Source organism: Perca flavescens, chromosome 11 (assembly GCF_004354835.1).
Source record: "Perca flavescens isolate YP-PL-M2 chromosome 11, PFLA_1.0, whole genome shotgun sequence".
In the NCBI taxonomy this organism is placed as follows: domain Eukaryota; kingdom Metazoa; phylum Chordata; class Actinopteri; order Perciformes; family Percidae; genus Perca; species Perca flavescens.
The window spans coordinates 31,778,533-31,801,751 of record NC_041341.1 but is presented as its reverse complement, the minus strand read 5'-3'; the positions used below and the strand labels follow the sequence as shown (position 1 = coordinate 31,801,751).

Here is a 23,219-nt window from a genome sequence, read left to right as displayed (position 1 = left end):
AATATACATAACATAACATAAAATACTGCTCAAAATTCAAACAAGACCATCAGTCATGTCAATCATTTAAGTTATAGTTTCTACCCAACGTACTCAGTTGGTGCTAGCGGTTTTTAGCTACAATTGAACCCTAATCCAATCAGCAATTATATATGTGCTCAGGTATTGTAGGCTAATCACCTTCATTTCTTTTGCATGGGCTGGAATCTAGCTTCATCACAGGACTAGTGTCTAATGTCCAAAATAGGGATAAAAACAGCGGAACTACACATTGCTTGTCAATGCGATGTCTTTCCGCTCTAGCTGTGGCTGACCCACAAAGCCAAATGGGTGCCACTGGATCAATGAGAAAGCAGGAAACAGCAGCAGTGGAGCACCGTGTCAATTTCGCTCAATACCGGGGACAACTTTGTTCTGTCTGTGGGCATGAATGAGGCTTATATTGCCATTAATTAAGCACACAGCATGCTACATAATCAATGGAAACAATTGAGCTCCTGTACATTGATCATCCATGTAAAAATAGAATAAAAATGCTAATCCGTGTGAATTTCTCACTGTGTTATGACATCAGAACTTCCTTTATTGGGAGCTTGACACAACATTCTTTAACTCAACTTTAAAGCTCTTCATTGAATGAGCAGAAATGTAATGCTACCCAGCAGGAGTATAGGTGAATCTCCACACACAACTTACAGATGGGCTCCTCCGGTGAACCCATTTGAGTGTGGATTGACTCCAGCAAGTCGTAGTCATCAAAATCCAAAACAAACTCTTCAAAGTCCCCTTCCACGTTGCTCAATGAGCTGCGGTGCTCCATTGGGTGCAGCCTTAGGGTGCCAAGGCCTTTTTGGACACTGCGCCAACGTTCCGATCCACGGCGGTCAGTGGCAAGCTTCTTTTCAGAAGTCCCAGCCACCTGGTTCTCCTTTCCCTCAACGTCTGTCATCTCCACTGTTGGTACCTCCTGCTATCCTCCTCTCTCTGAGTGGACACACTGCTCATTCAGGGATTCCAACTCTTTAACGCCGTCGCTAGCCCTGGTTCACAGTTCTGATGAGCGTGGGTCTTTGCAGCGACCACTAGCCTACCTCAGTTGTATTGCTTGGGTTGTGCAAAAGAACCTATATGTGCACTTTTGCAAACCAGCTCCAAAATGTTTTTCTAAAAAGGCTTTTGCCTCAGGCACCCGAGAAACAAATAGCTTGTGTTCAGGGAGTCCAACTTCAGAAAAAGAAGTTCTATGAAGCAAAAAAAACAAGCACACAACAAGAACAATCTTGAAAATGCAGTCCAGAAATACAAAACACAAGATCCTCAATGTGACAAAAACTTTGTCACATCCTTTGCCTTAAATCCAAACAAAAAGCAAAGTTGAAGCTACACCCTTAGGCAGAAGCCCCTGCTGTATCCACAATGAGAGAGATGCATACATAGTACTGTAGCGAAAATCACTTTAGCTGCAACTCCTAAAGGAAGTATTGATAAGGGATGGTCTACTTTGTGAGACCTGCCTGTCAGCTGAATGGAAATGCCGCCCTTTTTTAACGATGTCCCCAGCGCATTGATCTTGGTGGCTGTTGGAAACCAAACAGAAAGTAGATCGGAGCAGAGTAGCTGATGCCTTTTGTTTCCATAGTGCCGCCATCACTTTCCCACCATGTGATGTGCAGGAGGGTAAAGGTCAAGTTCCAAAGGGCGGCATCTCCACCCATATAAAATACAAAACACACATGCAGAAATAAATACTGAGAGCTCTAAGTGCACAAATACTGCGAGTGTGGAGCCTAAATGAATGAGATCCAGCACTCTGGTTAGTGAGATATCATGGTGCTAATTATCAGGGCAAGCTGTACCGCTCCTGTCTCTGGGTCTCCATGGAAACCATGAGGTGTCGTGGTCTGACTTGTCTACAACAGGTGCTTCAGTGTGAGCTAAACAGGACCCTCTCTAAAACACGCTCAACATGATTGAATAATGTGTATGTGTGTGTGTGTGTGTGTGTGTGTGTGTGTGTGTGTGTGTGTGTGTGTGTGTGTGTGTTAATTACATTACATTTCATTTAGCTGACGCTGTTATCCAAAGCGACTTCCAATAAGTGCATTCAACCATGACGGCACAAACTCAGAACAGCAGGAATCACATAGAAGTACATTAGCTTCAAATAAGCCAAACTACAGAGTGCCATATGTGTCACTAATCCGAACCCTAACCCTCCACGGAATTAGATTTCTACCAAGCATAACTTCAAACAAATCTAATTTTTACATGAAATGAATCTGATGAAATGATGCAGCTGTTTGTCACCAGCTCTCCCAGGGTGCATGTAACACAGTACTGCGTACGATACCCGCCTGCTAAAAGCCTGTTGTACTCACATGAGACAGCTGTCATATTACATTTTATGAATATGAAATTCAGTTTCTGCCAATCCAGGCCCTCACTCTCTTATTAAGTTGCCCACATGTACATGTTTTCTGCTTTCTCTTTATATCTGTTTCTTCTTTTCTTTCTCGCTTTCTCATTTCCGGAAGTCAGTTCAATTATGCTCACGTGTCACACATTATTCAATCAATTTCCATCCCCAAAAAAAGACACCTTGCACGTCACAATGGCGACTTCAATGGGGTATAAGTTTAGTAGTTTAAGTCCAACTTGTCCAACTCTCACTCCCAACTCGTCAAGAGATAGGTTAAGGACTGAGACAGCGGCAGACAGCACACTTTGACAACGTGATTTTAAAGTTTAAATAACTTCTTCAGCCAAAGATCAATATAAAACTAAAACCAACTCACACTTAGACTTAAAAATTTCTAAACTGTGAGTGCAACTGACGATCCCAGACGTACAGCAGTAATATATATATATATATATATATATATATATATAAATGTATATATGGCCTGTCAATGGCAAGCAGCACTCCCTACAAATCCAATAGCTATTTTTGAGTGACTCTGGGTGTCCCATTTGCTGTTTCCAGACGGTTCCTAAACAGTCAATGATCACCCGGCTGCAGCAGGAATGGCCAGGGGCAGGGTCGCTGCTGAAGGGGAATCGACTGCAGCCCCTGTTAATTAATGCCCTGGTCGCTGGGAGAGAGAGCTTTTCTCTGGCAACACAAGCTTTTGCCTCCCAATCTCTCTCTCCTTCCATTCTCTTTCTATCTCTTACCGACGCGGTGTTGCTCACAGGAACGTATTTCCAGTAGGGAGGCCCTCCACGGTGTGGATACGTGAGAGATGTGGTACATTTTCGTTCGTTATATCTGAAACTTTCATGGAAATAATATTATATAAGGATAAACATATGACGGAGGGAATATACACCTTCAACAAGTTCCAACTGACTCGGTCAAAACGTCACAGCACCTAACGTCTTTTACTCTGACTTTCTGCTGATTCTAAACAGTGAACTCTGTATTTGTTGGCAGATCAGTAGCTATGGCCTCTACCCTGTAATAACATGATACTTTACACCCTTTTGGTAAGATAAAGTCTGCCAGCAATAGCAATTTATGTGTGAATCTTAAGGAGATGAAGATAAGCTAAATTGTTGTGTGTTGTTTTCTGCCCTAATTGTGCTAATTATTTCCTCACTGCCATTGTTAACTGCAGTAGGGCTCAGATTGAAATGGGTGGCAAGGTATAGTTTTGACACATTTGATTCAGTGTCTCATAAGTCACAACAATATGTAATAACTGAATATATACATTGATGTAAAATTATCTCAATAATACAAATCCAGGAGTAGTGTGGAGTTTTCTCTTCATCATCCTACTGTAAATGTGATTATCATTTACAGAAACCATGAGCAGATACTGTCATTTCTTTGTCCTCCATCCTTTGTGTTATTTGGTCGGAAGCTTATTCTTAACAGTGTGTGCGGGGGGCCAGAAGCTGTGTGGGTTGCTTTCATGAGACAGAGTGTGTGGGACGCCCATAGTGGAGCCAAGTTACAGGCAGCAGGGAGAAAACTTGTCAATGGTCGGCGCCAGAGCAGCAAGGGAGTCAATACGTGTTGCATCAGGGTTTCCAGGTTGACCACTATTTCAAAGAGGCAGGGCTAATAACATTCTTATATTACTGTTCCAATATTGCTGACATTAAATAGACTATATGGTTAACATATTTTAGATTACACACGTTTTATAATCCAGATGAAACGCGATATATAAAGAATGTTATTCATTACAGTTGACATTAAAAGAAATACAAAGTAGCTACTTTTGGTGGAAAAATACTGTATAAACAGCATTAACATTCTCTAGTTAGTAGACAGTCCTGTTCGTTCCAAGTAGAGGTCTGTTGTATAACTTTTGGATTTCGATGGTTAGAAATATTTCCATCCATGAAGTGTTTTGATACTACTACAGTTAGTATTGTGCTGTTTGAAAGTGACAACAACTCTCTCTTGCTCTATTAGCAGGTCAAAATAATAGAACAGATAATATGCAGTATGTACAAAAAACACCAGTATCTATAATTAAGGTGTCTTAAATTAAATAAAGCTGATAATACTAAGGAGCTTAAGTTATTTTCCTGTTTTGGATTCTCACAATAAAAGAGCTGCAACCCAAAGAGTAGCAGCCGAGTTATAATCAGTCAGGGAAAATGATAAAACAAAATATGGTGTGTGTGTGTGTGTGTGTGTGTGTGTGTGTGTGTGTGTGTGTGTGTGTGTGTGTGTGTGTGACACACATATGAAAAAGAAAAAGCCATTGGGTGATCTATTATTTCTAAACACATATGCCCAGGATCTGACTACTGAAGCGGGTCAGAAAGAACTCATGGACTGATATTTAAAATGTTTGTGTTGTTACAAAATAGCCATAATTCCTTTGAACTATGAATGTGTTGTGTAGGCAGATGTATTCTTTACTGCCAGTAGAGGGTGCTGAACGTGATAAAAAAAAAGATGACTCAAATCATAAATGCAGGTGAAAACATCTGATCCAAACTTGTCTCTAATTTCTAGATATATTTTGCTGCTTGAAATTGCTATTCTGTATTCTATAGACAGGGACCTTGACAAGTTATTCCTATGACAGTTAAATAGGCCTATGACTTAACATGTATATTGTAATCAAAGCAGCAGTAGTCGGTCTTCCATAATAACACAGTCAGGATAACATCAACAGAATGGTATCCAGCTCTCTGTCAGGTGGAATGGATGCTTCCTTTACTGTCTGTTCTGAAGGGAGCTGCACAGAGCCAAGAGTCTGAAGTCATATCCATTTATGTTCAGATCAGAGTGCTGCTGATGCAACCATAAATAGACACTTTCTTTCTTTTCTTTGCTGCTTTTATCTTAACATAGTTATTTTTTTATCATGACTATGTTGATGAGGCTGCTTACCCTTACTGCACATATTATGTACTATTATGACTGTTATGATGAGTCGTACAACGGGCAGTGTGCAGTTTTGTTGGCGGGTGGCAGTCTGTGCATGTAATATGAGTGTGTCCGTGCAGAGTGGTAACAGTCTGTGTCTGTGTACTGTATGTATGTTGTGTAGGGCTGGGTACCGAATTCTATACTTTTTTGGCACCGACCAAATTGCCTCTAAGGTATCGAGTATTGAAAAATGCCTCGTCATTCAATACCCAATTTCAATACCTAAGGAGTAAATCTCATCAGCGTCAGTGCTACGAGCCAATAAGCATGCAGCATTCTTCTACCAAGATCTTATAATGTTTGTGATTGGCTGCCTAACGCTCCACGTCGTAGAGACACGCAGGAAGAACTCTACATTACACAGAGATGGGGCTCACGTAGTTGGAGCCTAAAAATAAATTATAGGATTTTTGCCACAATGTGTAATGTTGTAATTTCTTTTTGTTTTAGAAAATTGGTATTGAAGACAGTATCATTTAGGAAGCGTATTGAAGTCACAGTATTGATATTGGTATTGAATATTTTTGAACGATACCCAGCCCTAATGTGTTGAATTTCCTAAACAGCAGATACTGTTAGTGTACGTGTTTTCTCTCTTCCTTCCTCTCAGTCATTTACTCATTTATCCACGCAGTCCTACGCTCCATTGTCCAATACTGATCCCACAGTGCTCACGATTCGATTCAAAATCAATTTTCGATTCAAAAACGATTCACTGTATGTACATGTAGTTACTTTTCCCATGTGATCGCAGTAGACATACCATTTTTTTGTTTTTTTTGTTTTTTTTAAATATGAATGGATTTTTGGAATTCTATGAATGGATTTTGAATCGGTAGAGCTTGAATCGCGATTCGAACATGAATCACTTTTTTTGCACACCCCTACATACACCGATGGAATTTTTCTTCCATTTACCTAGATACCATTAATCTTACTAATATTTGGCATTATCATTCTGGGCTGGTACTTCATAGTCATTAGTGTAGTGAGTAACATTAAAGCAAGATAACCAATGAAATAAATAATTATAATAACACAAATACATACAAAAAAAAAAAAAAAAAAAAAAAGGATGTGAGCCTTTTGAAAATTTGGGGAAATGAATCACTAGCCTAAATACACAGGCTGAATAGCATTTGCGTGCATGACTACATGAGCTGCTATAGAGACTTGGCAGTTATATCATAAATATCCTAGCAACCACATCAGGCGCTATAGTGAAGGTCTGCTGGAGAAGTGGTAGAGCCCAGTGACTGGCTGATACAGTATAGATACCACGCTAGAAAAAGACACCTCACAAAGATCCCCCTCACACGCTGTTGTGGCGTGGGTGCAAAGTCAAATTGAGTCATCTGAGAAGTTACATTTTAGAAACAGAGAAAATCGTCTCCCGTATCCCCTGCTCCAAAGCCTTTATTTCTCGAAAGCAAAGAGATTATGTAAAAGGTAGTGTTTTAGTCAACTGGTAGCCCAGCCATGTGATTACTTTGTGGGGCAAAATATGTCACAACATAGCAACGGATTCATATTTAAACCCCTATTATATTCACACATAGGGAAAAAAAACTACCACACAGTAAATCATTAAAAAATAACATCTTGGTTTGTACAAAAAAAAGTTAAGATTGGAAGGTTTGAGAGGATTTTTTTGCAGCACTATGGTAGTAGGTAACATTCTATTCTACTGGTGGACCTAATGAATTGTACTACCAAGTCTATGGGATATATATAATATAAAATATATAATTTAAGGGATAATGTAGAGCGAGCCGGTCATTATAGCCAGTTAGAACCCTGACAGGCTGATACAGGACTTACAGTCCCGGTCACGACGGATAACTTTACCGCTGATGAGCACGGCTCTCCGGTGAAGGCCAGGTCGCCCCGGTGAGTGAGCTAACCATGGAGCTAACTAATGCTCTGTTTGCACCGTTGCCATTAGTGCTGTTGGCGATCCCCGTTTCCTTCACCCTCTCTCTGTCCTTGTTATCCGCTGATTAGCTGTATGAGCTCCGTATGAGCACAGATATTGATTTAAAAATGTTCCGCCAGAGTCTGTGATCAGAACTCCGTCCATGGCAACGGTCTGTTATACTTAGCAACGGTCTGTTATACAGAAAGAACAGACCGTAGAATGCTTCCGTCAACATAAATTACGTTGTCCGTGCACAGGTAGTCTGGCTCAATGGATGTACATTGCTGGGATAAAGAATAACATCCGGGACGTGTCCCTCCCTTCTTGCTATCTCCGCTATCATGGCTAAGCGCCGCCCAGGACGGTTGTGATTGGTTTAAAGACATACAAACAAGCCAAAGCGGTTTCACTTATCTCAGAATAGATAGGGGGTGTAGCTAGACCATACTCAAGCGCTGTGGAGACAGGTCGGTCAATGAAAGACATACAGGGCCAGATGTAGGTACATTTGTGAATGTAGCGTTATCAGTGCCATGGCCAACCCGCAGAAAGCGCACGCTGTGATACTTCAGCTCATGTCGTATTTACCAAACCTGCAGTTCATCGGGTAATCAGCGCCTTTCTCCGCCCACTATACTGTAAATTGCGCTGTAGCAAAGTACTGGTGCTATGATACGGCTGAGTGCAGACTGTGATATTCCCACTGCTGATGCTATGACTGTTTGAAATGATCCTGATGCCAATATTTGTAATGTAACGAGGAGTTTAACAACTGCTGGAATGGAATGTGAACGCTGACTCTGAGATTCATTGTCATCTTTGATTTCTTCCAGTGACTGTAATATTGCATGGCTGCTTAATCTGTAACGCTGAATGATTTCGTGTTCACTCGACTGAAAAAGTGTGATCCTTGTGGCAAAAATCCTTTCAGCTCGTCTCCTTGGCCTATGTCTTCGTCTTGCTCGGATTACTGCTGCCATTTCACCAGGAGGCAAATGTGAGGAAACCTACTTCCAGGTTTACACCTGCTTTTTCCACTGCAAAATAGAGGCGCGCTTTCACGGGCGGTTTTTGTACATACTGCGGCTACATAATTAGGCGCACTTTACGCTTCCCCTCCCATTTCTTTATGGAAAACTCCCACTGTCCCCTTGACGAAAATTTGCCATTTTCAATTCCCGCGACAGTGAGTCTGCACTTTTACCTCTTTTGCCTGTTTGTACAATGTGCTTTTACGCGCACATTGAGAAACAAATACACCTGAAGTGGTAGTACATCTGGCCCACAGGGTACAGCAACCATAGCAACAGTACTTTAATTTCATGCTATCTTATATTGTAGCTTGAAAATCAGCCTGTTACAGCCAAACTTGACAATGACACTGTCAGTACAGTTTACGTCATTCACTACTGGGGCAAAATCATCTGAAATATACAGTACAGGCCAAAAGTTTGGACACACCTTCTCATTCAAATGTGTTTCCTTTTATTTTCATGACTATTTACATTGTAGATTCTCACTGAAGGCATCAAAACTATGAATGAACACATATGGAATGTACTTAACAAAAAAGTGTGAAATAACTGAAAACATGTCTTATATTTTAGATTCTTCAAAGTAGTCACCCTTTGCTTTTTTATTAATAAGGGAACAAATTCCACTAATTAACCATGACCAAGCACACCTGTGAAGTGAAAACCATTTCAGGTGACTACCTCATGAAGCTCATTGAGAGAACACCAAGGGTTTGCAGAGTTATCAAAATTAGCAAAGGGTGGCTACTTTGAGGAATCTAAAATATAAGACATGTTTTCAGTTATTTCAAACTTTTTTGTTAAGTACATAATTCCATATGTGTTCATTCATAGTTCATGGTTTTCAGTGAGAATCTACAATGTAAATAGTCATGAAAATAAAGAAACACATTGAATGAGAAGGTGTGTCCTTTTGGCCTGTACTGTATAATTTGAAATGACATGAATATCATGATTATCCAGCTATCATGTAGCTTCCTAACAAGTTCAGTAAAGCCCTCAATTATATCCCTCTTACTTTTCATGTCATCCAGGTCGGCGCTGGCCAACATCTGGGCCTCAGCCTCATCGGTGGGCACCTGCTGGTAGACGGCCGTCTCCAGAGCCGTCATGCTGCCGATGCAGATCCGCTCCCGCAGGTCATAGTTGCTCCGCTGGGCGCCCGCCACACGATGGTGGACGGGCTTCCTACGGAACCAGCCGCGGGTCGTGTTTAATCTCGAGGGGTGTGATCCTGGGGGAACACTGACAGAAAGCAAAGACGGACATTGGTGAATTTAAAGTAGGGCTGTGCCATTAATAAAAATTGTAATTGATTCCGGCTCCTAATTATCACAAAAACAGATTAATGGAGAAAAAAACATTATTTTGCATGTTACGTTTTACAAGTTTTCTGAATGGAAAAACAAGTTAAAACGGGAAAAGTATGAAGGGAAATGTCACAGTTCTTAGGTGTACTGTTGATTTGTTTAACTTTTTCACTATTTTTTTTTTTTTAAATAAATGCAACATCTCTCCAAAAGACAATGAATAATCGTGTTAAATAATCATGATTTCAATATTGACCAAAAGTATCCTGATTAAGATTTGTTTTTTTTTTTTTTTTTTTTGTCACCATAAAGTGTTGAGGTTTAGATGCTGAATTTGGTCAAATGTAGATAAACTATGGAACAAAATTCAAATGTTGCTGCTGTGCTGACTGAAGTGCTGTGTTGTGGCTCTGGGTTGCATTGCTATGTCTTCACCAGGAGAGGGCTTCACAACACAGCAACAGGCCAGCATCTCCTCACCAACCCTCTGAGTCATCCACAGCTGTGTTCACTCACTCACTCACTCACACACACACACACACACACACACACACACACACACACACACACACACACACACACACACACACACACACACACACACACACACACACTCATACATCATTTTACAATTAAAAAACAACAATAATTTACAGCCTTATGTTTATGCATGTGTGCCAGATGGTCTTCTTATATCTAGATTTCAGAAGGAGCCTTTAGTGACCCATTGTAGCCTTAAGGACAGTATAAATTAGTTATTAAGTGTCAGATAGAATGTGATTTGCTCACATTCCTAATGAAACATTTCAGATAAAGGATAGACACTAAGGCTTGCTGAATCAGTGACTTCTTTTAAATCACTTCTTAAAACTTCTTAAAACATAGTTTTTGCTTTTATGTGGTGTTGTCTTATCATCATCTTTTATCGTCTTTTCATTTGATTTATTCATTTGTTAAAGGGGTGATAGAATGCAAAACCGATTTTACCGTGTCATAGTTGAATAACGACAGTTTGGTGGGTAAATAGGACATACATAGAAGCTCAAAGTCCCATTGACACCCCTTTACTATGAAAATCTCATATTTTGAAACTGCCGCTGAAAACGGGCAAATCCCAACAAAGCTGGAAGTTGACGTCAACCTCCCAAAAACCGGAACCTTTGTCAGCCCATGGGTGTATTAAGAGAACGGTCACGCCCCAACATTTACATAGGCTACACAACTGACCTGAGATCAGGTAGTCTTCTGAATCTAGCTAGGTCACGCAGATCTCTGCTATTCCATTACAAAATGTACTTCTGAAACTTTTTTATGCGAGAAATCAACTATGTAAAGCTCAAATATGGGTCACTTTACAAAAATGGAGGGCTAATTGCAAATTTTGTTCAACTGTGTGTCGGAATTCAGCTGCCTGTGTTGCCTCACCGCCCGACCTACCTTCCTTCACACACCCCGGCCTGCTATGAGGTACTTCCCAGATAGCAAGCACATTTGGGCCGACATACGGCTTTTTATGAAGAGCCAGTGTCGGCTAAAAGCAGTTTTACTCGCGCTGGCTCAAATACGGTGTTTTATTAATGGGCCAGTGTCGGCTAAAAGCAGTTTTACTCGTGCTGGCTCAAATACGGCGTTTTATTAATGGGCCAGTGTCGGCTAGAAGCAGTTGTACTAGTGTCAGTTCCGTACTCGGTGTAGCTGTGTATATTTACCGTCGGCCCGAGTTCGTTTTGTCACAGTCGGGCCACAACGAGAATTATGGAACTCAGCCGCATGAAAAAAAAAGTTTTGGCGGTTAAATTTGCAGTCTGCAGAAGATTTCATTTTCGGGAGGAACATTTTCAGCGGCAGAAAAGGCAAGTAATTAAATGTAATGTTCATTACAATGTTGTATTACATTTAGAAGCTGTTGTAAATGTCAAGAAGAATTAATATCTTTATAACAATTAGATCGTTTGTGATGATAGGCTATCAGAAAACATTCTGATATGTTATCACAAATAGGCTAGATGAGTGCGATCTCATTGTGTAAATTTAATTAATTATTTTGTTTTATTATTATAACTGCTCCAGTGCACTATAGCTAATCCAATGATTTGGAGTTATTTTGAGTGTTAGTTCATTCAACGCCAGCGTCGATTCATCTGAATGAATGGGCTATATCAGGCCTAGCATTCTGTGACCCATTGAATTACATAGCCAATTCTGTTACATAGCCTATATATATATATATATATATATATATATATATATATATATATATATATTTCAACTAAGGGCGATAGAAATATATTAATTTAATATTAAGATAATATTAAGAAAAGTTTGCTTACTCAAAGTGTTTTGGTTTGGCATTAATGGATGTGTGTGTGTGTGTGTCATTTCTTCCTCCAGAGTCAACATTGGAACCAGCAACAAACATGTCGTAGTTTCTGGACGACATCTGGCCAGGGGACCAAGCCGAGTCTCAGCCAGATCTGTCTTACAGTGTCTGGGCCAGAACTGGGCCACATAACACTGTCACTTTACAGTGTCTGGGCCAAATAAAACAGTCCCTTTACAGTGTCTGTGCCAGAACTGGGCCAAATAAAACACTGTCACTTTACAGTGTCCCAGATGGCGGGCTCGTCGGCAAGCGCCTGGTGGCCGGGTTTGCACGGAGCCCGGCCGGGCACAGCCCGAAAAAGCTACGTGGCTCCCATCTCTCCAGCCCATGGGCCCACCACCTGTGGGAGGAACCGCTGGGGTCGGGTGCGTTGTCACACGGGTGGCAGTGAAGGTCAGGGGCCTCGACGGACCAGACCCGGGCAGCAGATGCTGGTTCTGGGGACGTGGAACGTCACCTCTCTGTGGGGGAAGGAGCCGGAACTGGTGCGGTAGGTGGAGCGCTACCGGTTAGATCTGGTGGGGCTTACCTCTACGCATAGTCTCGGTTCTGGAACCATACTCCTGGATAGGGGTGGACTCTTTTCTTCTCCGGAGTTGCCCAGGGTGTGAGGCGCCGGGCGGGTGTGGGGATACTCACAAGCCCACGGCTGAGCGCCGCTACGTTGGAGTTTACCCCGGTGGACGAGAGGGTTGCCTCCCTACGCCTGCATATGACCGGGTCCCCCAAGAGATACTGTGGGAGGTGCTGCGGGAGTATGGGGTGAGGGGGTCTCTTCTCAGGGCCATCCAATCTCTGTACAACCAAAGCGAGAGCTGTGTCCGGGTTCTCGGCAGTAAGTCGGACTCGTTTCAGGTGAGGGTTGGCCTCCGCCAGGGCTGTGCTTTGTCACCAATCCTGTTTGTAATATTTATGGACAGGATATCAAGGCATAGTCGGGGTGGAGAGGGGTTGCAGTTCGGTGGGCTGGGGATCTCATCGCTGCTCTTTGCAGATGATGTGGTCCTGATGGCATCATCGGCCTGTGACCTTCAGCACTCACTAGATCGGTTTGCAGCCGAGTGTGAAGCAGTTGGGATGAGGATCAGCACCTCTAAATCTGAGGCCATGGTTCTCAGCAGGAAACCGATGGAGTGCCTACTCCAGGTAGGGAATGAGTCCTTACCCCAAGTGAAGGAGTTCAAGTACCTTGGGGTTTTGTTCGCGAGAGAGGGGACAATGGAGCGGGAGATTGGTCGGAGAATCGACGCAGCGGGTGCGGTATTACATTCAATTTATCGCACCGTTGTGACAAAAAGAGAGCTGAGCCAGAAGGCAAAGCTCTCGATCTACCGGTCAGTTTTCCTTCCTACCCTCACCTATGGTCATGAAGGCTGGGTCATGACCGAAAGAACGAGATCCAGGGTACAAGCGGCCGAAATGGGTTTCCTCAGGAGGGTGGCTGGCGTCTTCCTTAGAGATAGGGTGAGAAGCTCAGTCATCCGTGAGGAGCTCGGAGTTGAGCCGCTGCTCCTTCGCATCGAAAGAAGCCAGTTGAGGTGGTTCGGGCATCTGGTAAGGATGCCCCCTGGGCGACCCGATACCGGATAAGCGGACGAAGATGGATGGATGGATGGACTTTACAGTGTCTGGGCCAGAACTGGGCCAAAATAAAACAATACAAGTCACTTTACAGTGTCTGGGCCAGAATTGGGCCACATAAACAAAACAAATCATTTTACAGGGTGTGGGCCTCATCTGGGCCGGAGGGACTGTTTTTGTGTCTATTTTTCATGTGTGGACCAGTTTTGGGCCGGGGACCCAGCCAGAACTGGGCCAGAATTGTAGCAAGGATGTGGCCCTGTGGTGGGCCAGACAAATTTTGTTATGTGGGTTGGAGCTCCGTCAAGACTGGCAGCCCACAGCACTCCATACCCGCGCAAAGTCACAGTTTTTTGGATAATTGACTACTAAACGCCGGTGCTCTGACAGAGCTCCAGGGCCTGCAGCTCCCCTCTTCCTGCTAGCTAAATGCCCGGTGTGTGTGAGTGAGAGCACGGTCAGCGAGCTTGTTACGCCAGCAATCTGTTACCACAGGTTCCAGTTAATCTTTTAATGTGTGTAATTATAATGTGTTGAGTTATTTAAACAAACGATTGGGGAAATAAACGCCACTTGTCCCTGAGTCTCATTGATAGAGCCTGCGGCTGGATGTAGCTCTATCAATGAGAGCAAGCTCCTCTTAGAATTCCTCTGAAATTCACAAATATTCATTAACTTGAAATCGGACACCGTTGTTAGCTTTATAAAACCTTTAGGGAGACGTATAAGTGGCGTGACGAAATTCAAACAAATTTTGCGGAAAATGAAGCTAACTATCTGTGATTTGTAGCTAGCTACACATAGCTAGGATTGAAGGGACAGTCATAGCTAACGAAACCCCCACTGTTCACAAAAAGTCATTAACTTGAAATCGGACACCGTTGTTAGCTTTATAAGACATTTAGAGAGATGTTGTATAAGTGGCGTGACGAAATTCAAACTGTAAATATAAACAAATTACGCTGAAAATGAAGCTAACTATCCGTGATTTGTAGCTAGCTACACATAGCTAGGATTGAAGGGACAGTCATAGCTAACGAAACCCCCACTGTTCACAAAAATTCATTAACTTGAAATCGGACACCGTTGTTAGCTTTATAAGACATTTAGGAAGATGTTGCATAAGTGGCGTGATGAAATTCAAACAGTAAATATAAACCAATTACGCTGAAAATGAAGCTAACTATCCGTTATTTGTAGCTAGCTACACATAGCTAGGTTTGAAGGGACAGTCATAGCTAACGAAACCCCCACTGTTCACAAAAAGTCACTAACTTGAAATCGGACACCGTTGTTAGCTTTATAAGACATATAGGGAGATGTTGTAGAAGTGGCGTGAAGAAATTCAAACTGTAAATATAAACAAATTACGCTGAAAATGAAGCTAACTATCTGTGATTTGTAGCTAGCTACACATAGCTAAGATTGAAGGGACAGTCATAGCTAACAAAACCCCCACTGTTCACAAAAAGTCATTAACTTGAAATCGGACACCGTTGTTAGCTTTATAAGACATTTAGGGAGATGTTGTATAAGTGGCGTGACGAAATTCAAACTGTAAATATAAACAAATTACGCTGAAAATGAAGCTAACTATCCGTGATTTGTAGCTAGCTACACAGCTAGGATTGAAGGGACAGTCATAGCTAACGAAACCCCCACTGTTCACAAAAAGTCATTAACTTGAAATCGGACACCGTTGTTAGCTTTAGAAAACATTTAGGGAGATGTTGTATAAGTAGCGTGATGAAATTCAAACTGTAAATATACTTTATTTATGCCGAAAATGAAGCTAACTATCCGTGATTTGTAGCTACACAGCTAGGATTGAAGGGACAGTCATAGATAACAAAACCCCCACTGTTCACAAAAATTCATTAACTTGAAATCGGACACCGTTGTTAGCTTTAAGACCTTTAGAGATATGTTGTATAAATGGCGTGACAAAATTCAAACTGTAAATATAGCTACTCTAGTTATGCCGGCAACTGACAGCCAGCCTAGAGTAACTGGAACTGGAACTGTGGTAAGAGATTGCTGGTGTAACAAGCTCGCTGACCGCGCTATCACTCTCACACACAGGCCATTTAGCTAGCAGGAAGAGAGGAGCTGCAGGCCAGGGTCTGTGGAGGAAGGCAGGCCGGGCAGCGAGGCAGCAACACAGGCAGCACCGGCAGCTGAACTCCGACACACAGTCTTACCAAATTTGCAATAAGCCATACATTTTCGTAAAACGTCCCATATTTGAGCTTTATATAGTTGATTTCTCGCTTAAAAAAGTCTCAGAAGTGAATTTAATAACATAATAGCCCGACAAAATGCATAACTTTGCAGTGGGACCTGCTGTCGAGTCTCCCCTGTGTTTCTATGTAGTTTGCTCAAACCAATCAGCACGTAGCTCATTCTGAATATTCATGAGCATACCATATTTGGAAGAAAAGCTCTTGTTCCAAATAGAGCCATATTCACAGGGTAGTTAAGGGCCTAATAAAATAGCATTCGGGCAATTTTCAGCCCAACCAATGTTACATACCCCATTTAGGAGACCTTAAGGAACAGTGTAAAATACCCAATGTAATCATTCTATCACCCCTTTAAAGGTGCCCCATCTTCTATTTAATCTATTACAATGATGTGTGTACTGTATATGTGTATGTGTATTGATATGATGTGTATATATGTGTACTGATTTGTATGTGATTTTGTCTCTTCTGTCAAAGCACATTGTTAACTGTTGTTTTTAAAGGTGCTATACAAATAAGTTATCATCCCCTTGTGGAAATTTAGGATTTAGGATGTAAAGTTAACATGTATATATCTGAGCCAGCCTATGCATCCAACAAGAGCAAAAACATCTCTATCCTTGTCTGTTCTATTCTGTTTTGAACTGCTTCTATCGTTTGCTGTTCAGAAAAGCACCTGCTATGTTAACGTTTTTTCCAACTGCTTACACACGTTTTCAAAACCATGTCTCCTTTTTTCAAAACTCTACACACAATTCCTAAAACTGCACACACAAAATGCAAAATTCCTCACATCTCCTTCACAATGAAAGGATTTACATCAAATGGCAAAAACTTTTTTCATAATAGTAAATATATGGATATACCATGTACACAGCTCTTTTGTCTTTCATAGGTTTGTATCTACATTTACAATGTTCTAGAGGGAAAGTAAATCTGCTGAGAGGAGTTGAAAAGTGCCCCTGTAAAAAAACAATGTAATGTATACAGTAAAACGGAAAATATTTATTGGGCAAAACATCACGTTAGTAAGAGTAGCACAGCGTTGTATACAGTAGCATGACACAAGAAAACACACAACTACAAACATGTAAACCAAAGTTATCATTTTTAGAATAAATATAATAAATGTGTGTGTGTGTGTGTGTGTGTGTGTGTGTGTGTGTGTGTGTTTGTGCGTGCTTGTGTGTCGGGGGGGGTTATTGTATGCAAAACAAAGTCTGATTGACTGGCTGTATGAACTGCTGTGATAACATAAGGGAATTTTGTGCACGGTGTTTTGAGAAAATGATGCTTTTGATTTGTAATTTGTATGAAATGAAGGAAAATTTACTATCTGTTTAGGACAATTACAAAGTGTACAGATCACTGTGTTACAGTTTTTTCCAACTGCTTACACTTGTTTTCAAAACTGTCTCCTTTTTCAAAACTCTACACACAATTCCTAAAACTGCACACACAAAATGCTAAATGCCTCACATCTCCTTCAAAATGAAACACTGCATTCAAAATACCACATAACACATCTCAAAATCCGTTGTTCAAAACAGGTAATCTGACCTTTGACCTACGAGGCAACATCACTCTCTGTGCCACAATTTCTACAACTGGTGTTGTGGCACACAATGCTGTCTTGGGACTATACAACACAGCAAGGCTCCTACATTTTTTAAACCTCCTCAATGAAATCCTCTTTCCGCAGGGTGATCGGGAGCACATGGTGCGGAATTTTGTAGTTGTTTGGGACAATGTCCAATTCCACCATTCAGCACTAGTGCGAGAGTGGTTTGAGAATCATCTCATCACATTTCAGGATGGTGTTCCTTCCACCATATTCTCCTTTCCTGAATCCAATTGAGGAATTCTTCTCCTCTTGGAGATGGAAAGTACATGATCGCAACCCTTACAACCAAGTAAGTCTTCTTCAAGCGATGGAAGAGGCCCGTGGAGATATTGGGGCACAAGCACGTCAGAAAATATTTGCTGTGACGTTGATGAAATTCTCTGGCCAGATGTAATTGAGAGGCATGATCAATAAATGAATTGATTCAATGAATGCAGTACATTTTTTATTTTATTTTTTTATTTACCTATGTACTTATTTGCATAATATTTGTTTTGTGATGTATATCGGTAATATACAAGCCATTATATTTACCACGAAAACAGCACACTGCTGTCTACATAGCCCCCGATGCTAACGTTAGCACAAGTTTGGCTCACTGCTAACCATAGGGAACAAACTGCAGCACGATCACCTGGAGGGGATACATATTGTAGCAGAGGACTTTTACAAGGCATCCTAAAAGTCTGTGCTCCCCAGCTTTTTCCAGCATGTAGATTGTGCTACTAGAGGGAAGAACACACTAGACCATGTACACTCTAACATCAAGAAAGCATACAGAACTGCTCCTCTATGGAGTTATATTACTATCTTTATTCAAGAGCGCATTATTTCAATTTGAGAGCATTTCTCACTGATACTACGTTCACATGTCATGCTCTCACACTCAAATAGTCGCTGCTCGTGCTCAAAACCTTGCTCTCACACTCAAATAGTCACTGCTCGTGCTTGGATTTGCTCTGCTTGTGCTCAAACTTTCTGCTTGGATTCAGATATGTTGTTGCTTGGACAGATTTCCTGCTCTCAGCTTTGAACCTCTTTGCACTCGCTGATTCTGCTCGTTTGCAAATTTTCTGCTGTCGGATTTCTCCTGCGCGCTTGGATTTTTTTGTGTTATAACCCTATCAAAATTCAACAACCAATAGAATGCCAGCTGTAGTGTTGACCAATGAAATGATCCCTGCCCTGTTGAGGGTGCGTTCACTTTACGTTAGAACGTCTGTTGAGGGCGGCTGCTCTGTTACCAAGTTTATTTACCCCCGCGCCGTCCATTGCTTTATGGACGGCGAAGTTATGTCCACAACTACGAGGTTGAGTAACATAACTTAAGCACCTAGCTAGCTAGCTAGCATATGGTGCTAGCATATAGCCTATTTTGATGTCCATAAACAAATAGATTTTCTTTATTGTTTAGCTATATGGATGGACAGTATGTGTATATGTGATGACCCCACTTTGTATTTTTTCCTCGTTTGGTTAACCATGTTCCTGGGATTTGGCTAATTTCATGTTAGAGCCAGTAGTAAAAACTAAACTGTAATATAACTGAAAGAACACAAGAAACTGGATTGTTTGTGTCAGTTTTTTGCATCACTGTTGTGTTGTTCATCAGAATTTAGTCTTCATTCCTTCATATAACATTAGTCTGAAAATGATGAATTCATATCAGTCTGTTAAGTACAATTTCACCACTATAATAAAACAGATCTAGAAATTATATGCTTTATTTGCAACTTAAATATCTGCTTTTTTAAATTAATACATAGTATTTTGTTTGTTTGTTTCTCCAGGTGTGACTGAAGTATCCCTGTTGATGTGCATGGACCAGTGTTGTTCCAGTCAGTACATTACTCACCTGTGTGCAGATGCAGGCAGCAGTGGCACAAACCAAGAAGGTTGGTAAGTCTGATAATAATCTAATTGTAAAAAAATATAATAATAATGTAATAGTAAAATCATGTTACATACACTTATCATTTATGTTTCTTTCTTAAATTCACAGGGTGCACAACCAGGCCTGGGAGAGAAAATTACTGATGTCCACAAAACCAAATCAGAGAAGGTAAGGTAAGATAGTAATGACGTTAAAGAAAGCTATGTACACCTAATTTAAAACACTGATCAAGGCAAATTGTTTTTTCATTTTCCATAACATTTATAAAAAAAACAGTACAATTAAATTGACCAGAGCTGACACTTGGTAAATGGCTTTAATTTACCTTGTCAAAACAATGAGTAATTCATAACAAATTGCACAATATTTGACACAAAACCTTAAAAGTGTATGGTTCATACTACGGTGAAGCAGTACAATTTGCCTATAGGATTTACTGTAGCAGGAACATTGATATTGGCAAACAGATGACTCAGGTTCAGGTGAGTTTGTGAGCAGGGTTATGAATAAAGATAAGCCTAGTGTTCACAAGAGGGATGATTCAGGTATTGCAACACAAATTAAGAATAATTCAATTAAATAGGAGGTATATACAACTAGTAGAAGATAAATTAACTATACAAGAGCAATTAAGGTAAAGTTATGAGGTAGTGGCAAGAGTGACGTATAATCAATAGCATGGAGTCAAGTCAACAGTGTACACCAGAATAATATATACTGTGATTAAGTAATGATACTTACTGTTGTCTGTACTAATATAACAAAACAAAAAAATAATATAGTGTATGATGTAGTATGGAGAACAACCAAGTCCCATATGAACCCAAGAGGCTTTTAGTGCAGCTGTTGATGATGTTCACTACAAACAAAACTTGCAGATGGTTGTAGTCTGTAGCTAGCCATACAGTAGGTAGATCTGGAGCAGATGGCTGTAGTCTGTAGCCAGCCATACAGTAGGTAGATCTGGAGCAGAGGGTTGTAGTCTGTAGCCAGCCATACAGTAGGTAGATCTGGACCAGATGGTTGTAGTCTGTAGTCAGCCATACAGTAGGTAGATCTGGAGCAGATGGTTGTAGTCTGTAGCCAGCCATACATAGGTAGATCTGGAGCAGATGGTTGTAGTCTGTAGCCAGCCATACAGTAGGTAGATCTGGAGCAGATGGTTGTAGTCTGTAGCCAGCCATACAGTAGGTAGATCTGGAGCAGATGGTTGTAGTCTGTAGCCAGCCATACAGTAGGTAGATCTGGAGCAGATGTTTGTAGTCTGTAGCCAGCCATACAGTAGGTAGATCTGGAGCAGATGGTTGTAGTCTGTAGTCAGCCATACAGTAGGTAGATCTGGAGCAGATGGTTGTAGTCTGTAGCCAGCCATACAGTAGGTAGATCTGGAGCAGATGGTTGTAGTCTGTAGTCAGCCATACAGTAGGTAGATCTGGAGCAGATGGTTGTAGTCTGTAGTCAGCCATACAGTAGGTAGATCTGGAGCAGATGGTTGTAGTCTGTAGCCAGCCATACAGTAGGTAGATCTGGAGCAGATGGTTGTAGTCTGTAGTCAGCCATACAGTAGGTAGATCTGGAGCAGATGGTTGTAGTCTGTAGCCAGTCATACAGTAGGTAGATCTGGAGTAGCAGGGTGAATTCTAGCTATCATGGGTTGGTGATATGACACACACAGATCAACAGGGGTCGAGCCCCTCAGCTCCACCTGGATGAAAAGTAAAACAAAATAGTTTTTTTTTTAATTCAGTTTGCTTTGTATTAATTAAACAAATAACTGCTATTTAAAGAGCAAATAAGAAAGCATATCATTTCTAGATCTGTTTTTATTATAGTGGTGAAATTGTACTTAATGTTACAACTTTTTAAACAGACTGATATGAATCCATCATTTTCAGACTAATGTTATATGAAGGAATGAAGACTAAATTCTGATGAACAACACAACAATGATGCAGAAACTGACACAAACAATCCAGTTTCTTGTGTTCTTTCAGTTATATTACAGTTAAGTTTTTACTACTGGCTCTAACATGAAATTAGCCAAATCCCAGGAACATGGTTAACCAAACGAGGAAAAAATACAAAGTGGGGTCATCACATATACACATACTGTCCGTTATATGTCGTTCAATCTAGCTAAACAATAAAGAAAATCTATTTGTTTATGGACATCAAGCTAGGCTATATGCTAGCGCCATATGCTAGCTAGCTAGGTGCTTAAGTTATGTTACTCACCCTCGTAGTTGTGGACATAACTTCATACATCCCACTTCAAAGCTTTCTCCCGTTTCCTGATGGGTGCAGGTGAAAGTGCGTCAATCATTCTTAGCACATTGTTGACATATACTTATAATAAAGCAATGGACGGCGCGGGGATAAATAAACTTGGTAACAGAGCAGCCGCCCTCAACAGACGTTCTAACGTAAAGTGAACGCACCCTCAACAGGGCAGGGATCATTTCATTGGTCAACACTACAGCTGGCATTCTATTGGTTGTTGAATTTTGATTGGTTATAACACAAAAAAAATCCAAGCGCGCAGGAGAAATCCGAGAGCAGAAAATTTGCAAGCGAGCAGAATCAGCCTGAGTGCGAGGAGAAGGTTCAAAGCTGAGAGCAGGAAATCTGTCCAAACAACAACATATCTGAGTCCAAGCAGAAAGTTTGAGCACAAGCAGAGCAAATCCAAGCACGAGCAGTGACTATTTGAGTGTGAGAGCAAGGTTTTGAGCGTGAGCAGTGATTATTTGAGTGTGAGAGCAAGGTTTTGAGCGCAAGCAGTGACTATTTGAGTGTGAGATCAAGAAATCTGAAAGTAATATCAGTAAGAAATGCTCTCAAATTGAAATAATGCGTTCTTGAATAAAGATAGTAATATAACTCCATACACCTCTTCCTCACCTGGGCCAGTCAGGTCACATCCAACTACTCCTGATCCCAGCATACGTCCCCGGTCAGAAGGACTATACAGTCAAGTAGAAGGACTATCAGAACCAGGCCTGACACTAACCTATCCCAGCTCCAGGACTGCTTCCAATAAGGACATGGTTGTGTGCCATATGTTACAGAACAGAGCCCTTTGTTTATTATTATGATTTCATCTTGCTAGTATGCTGCACAATTTACATTACAGCAGAGGTGTACAACTGAATGTTTACTCAGAGTTCAATGTTCCTACACTAGTTCAATTAGTATTAGTATAGTATTAGTATTTTATGTCTTTGAATTGTTTTTACTTACTTACATTTTAAAGAAAATAAATAAGAACTGTTTTCATTCAACGTTGTGCCCATTATTATCATCAGTGATTAAGTAACTCAGACTTTTAAAAACACATTTTTAAAGGATATCGTCTTATTCTTATTCTTATTCTGCTACTAAGCCTATGAAAGACAAAAGAGCTTCAGATTTAGAACAACATGTGTACATGGTATATCTAAACATTTACTATTGTGAAAAAAGTGTTTGCCATTTGATGTAAATCCTTCATTTTGAGATGTGTTTATGGTATTTAGAATTAGGGTTGGGTATTGTTCAGTTTTTTTTCGATTCCGGTGCTAAATCAATACTTTTAAAACAGTGCCGGTGCCTAAACGGTGCCTGAACCAATGCCTGAACCGGTGCCTGAACCAGTGCCTGAACCGGTGCCTGAACCGGTACTTTTCAATAAAGTTAAAAAAAAAAAGAAGAAGAAAAAAAATAAGGGTAGTAAACAACAGTCAGTGACTTGTTTATTGCTAAGGCCATGGTCAAAATTAAAGATTTAATAATAATGTAATAACTATAACAATAACCTATTTCACCAGTAAATTGCTGTTGAACCCCAGATAGGAA

The 23,219-nt window shown here is 40.9% G+C and overlaps 1 protein-coding gene across 2 annotated transcripts in view; it reads right to left on the bottom strand.

Moving 5' to 3' along the window:
* Positions 1–23,219, bottom strand: part of slc4a3 (solute carrier family 4 member 3) — an 89,906-nt gene that overhangs the window by 43,306 nt on the left and 23,381 nt on the right. For both annotated transcript variants that reach the window (XM_028590966.1, XM_028590968.1), the window contains one exon: positions 9,369–9,595. In XM_028590966.1, coding sequence (XP_028446767.1) covers positions 9,369–9,595 — 227 coding nt within the window. The remainder of the gene's footprint in view (positions 1–9,368; positions 9,596–23,219) is intronic.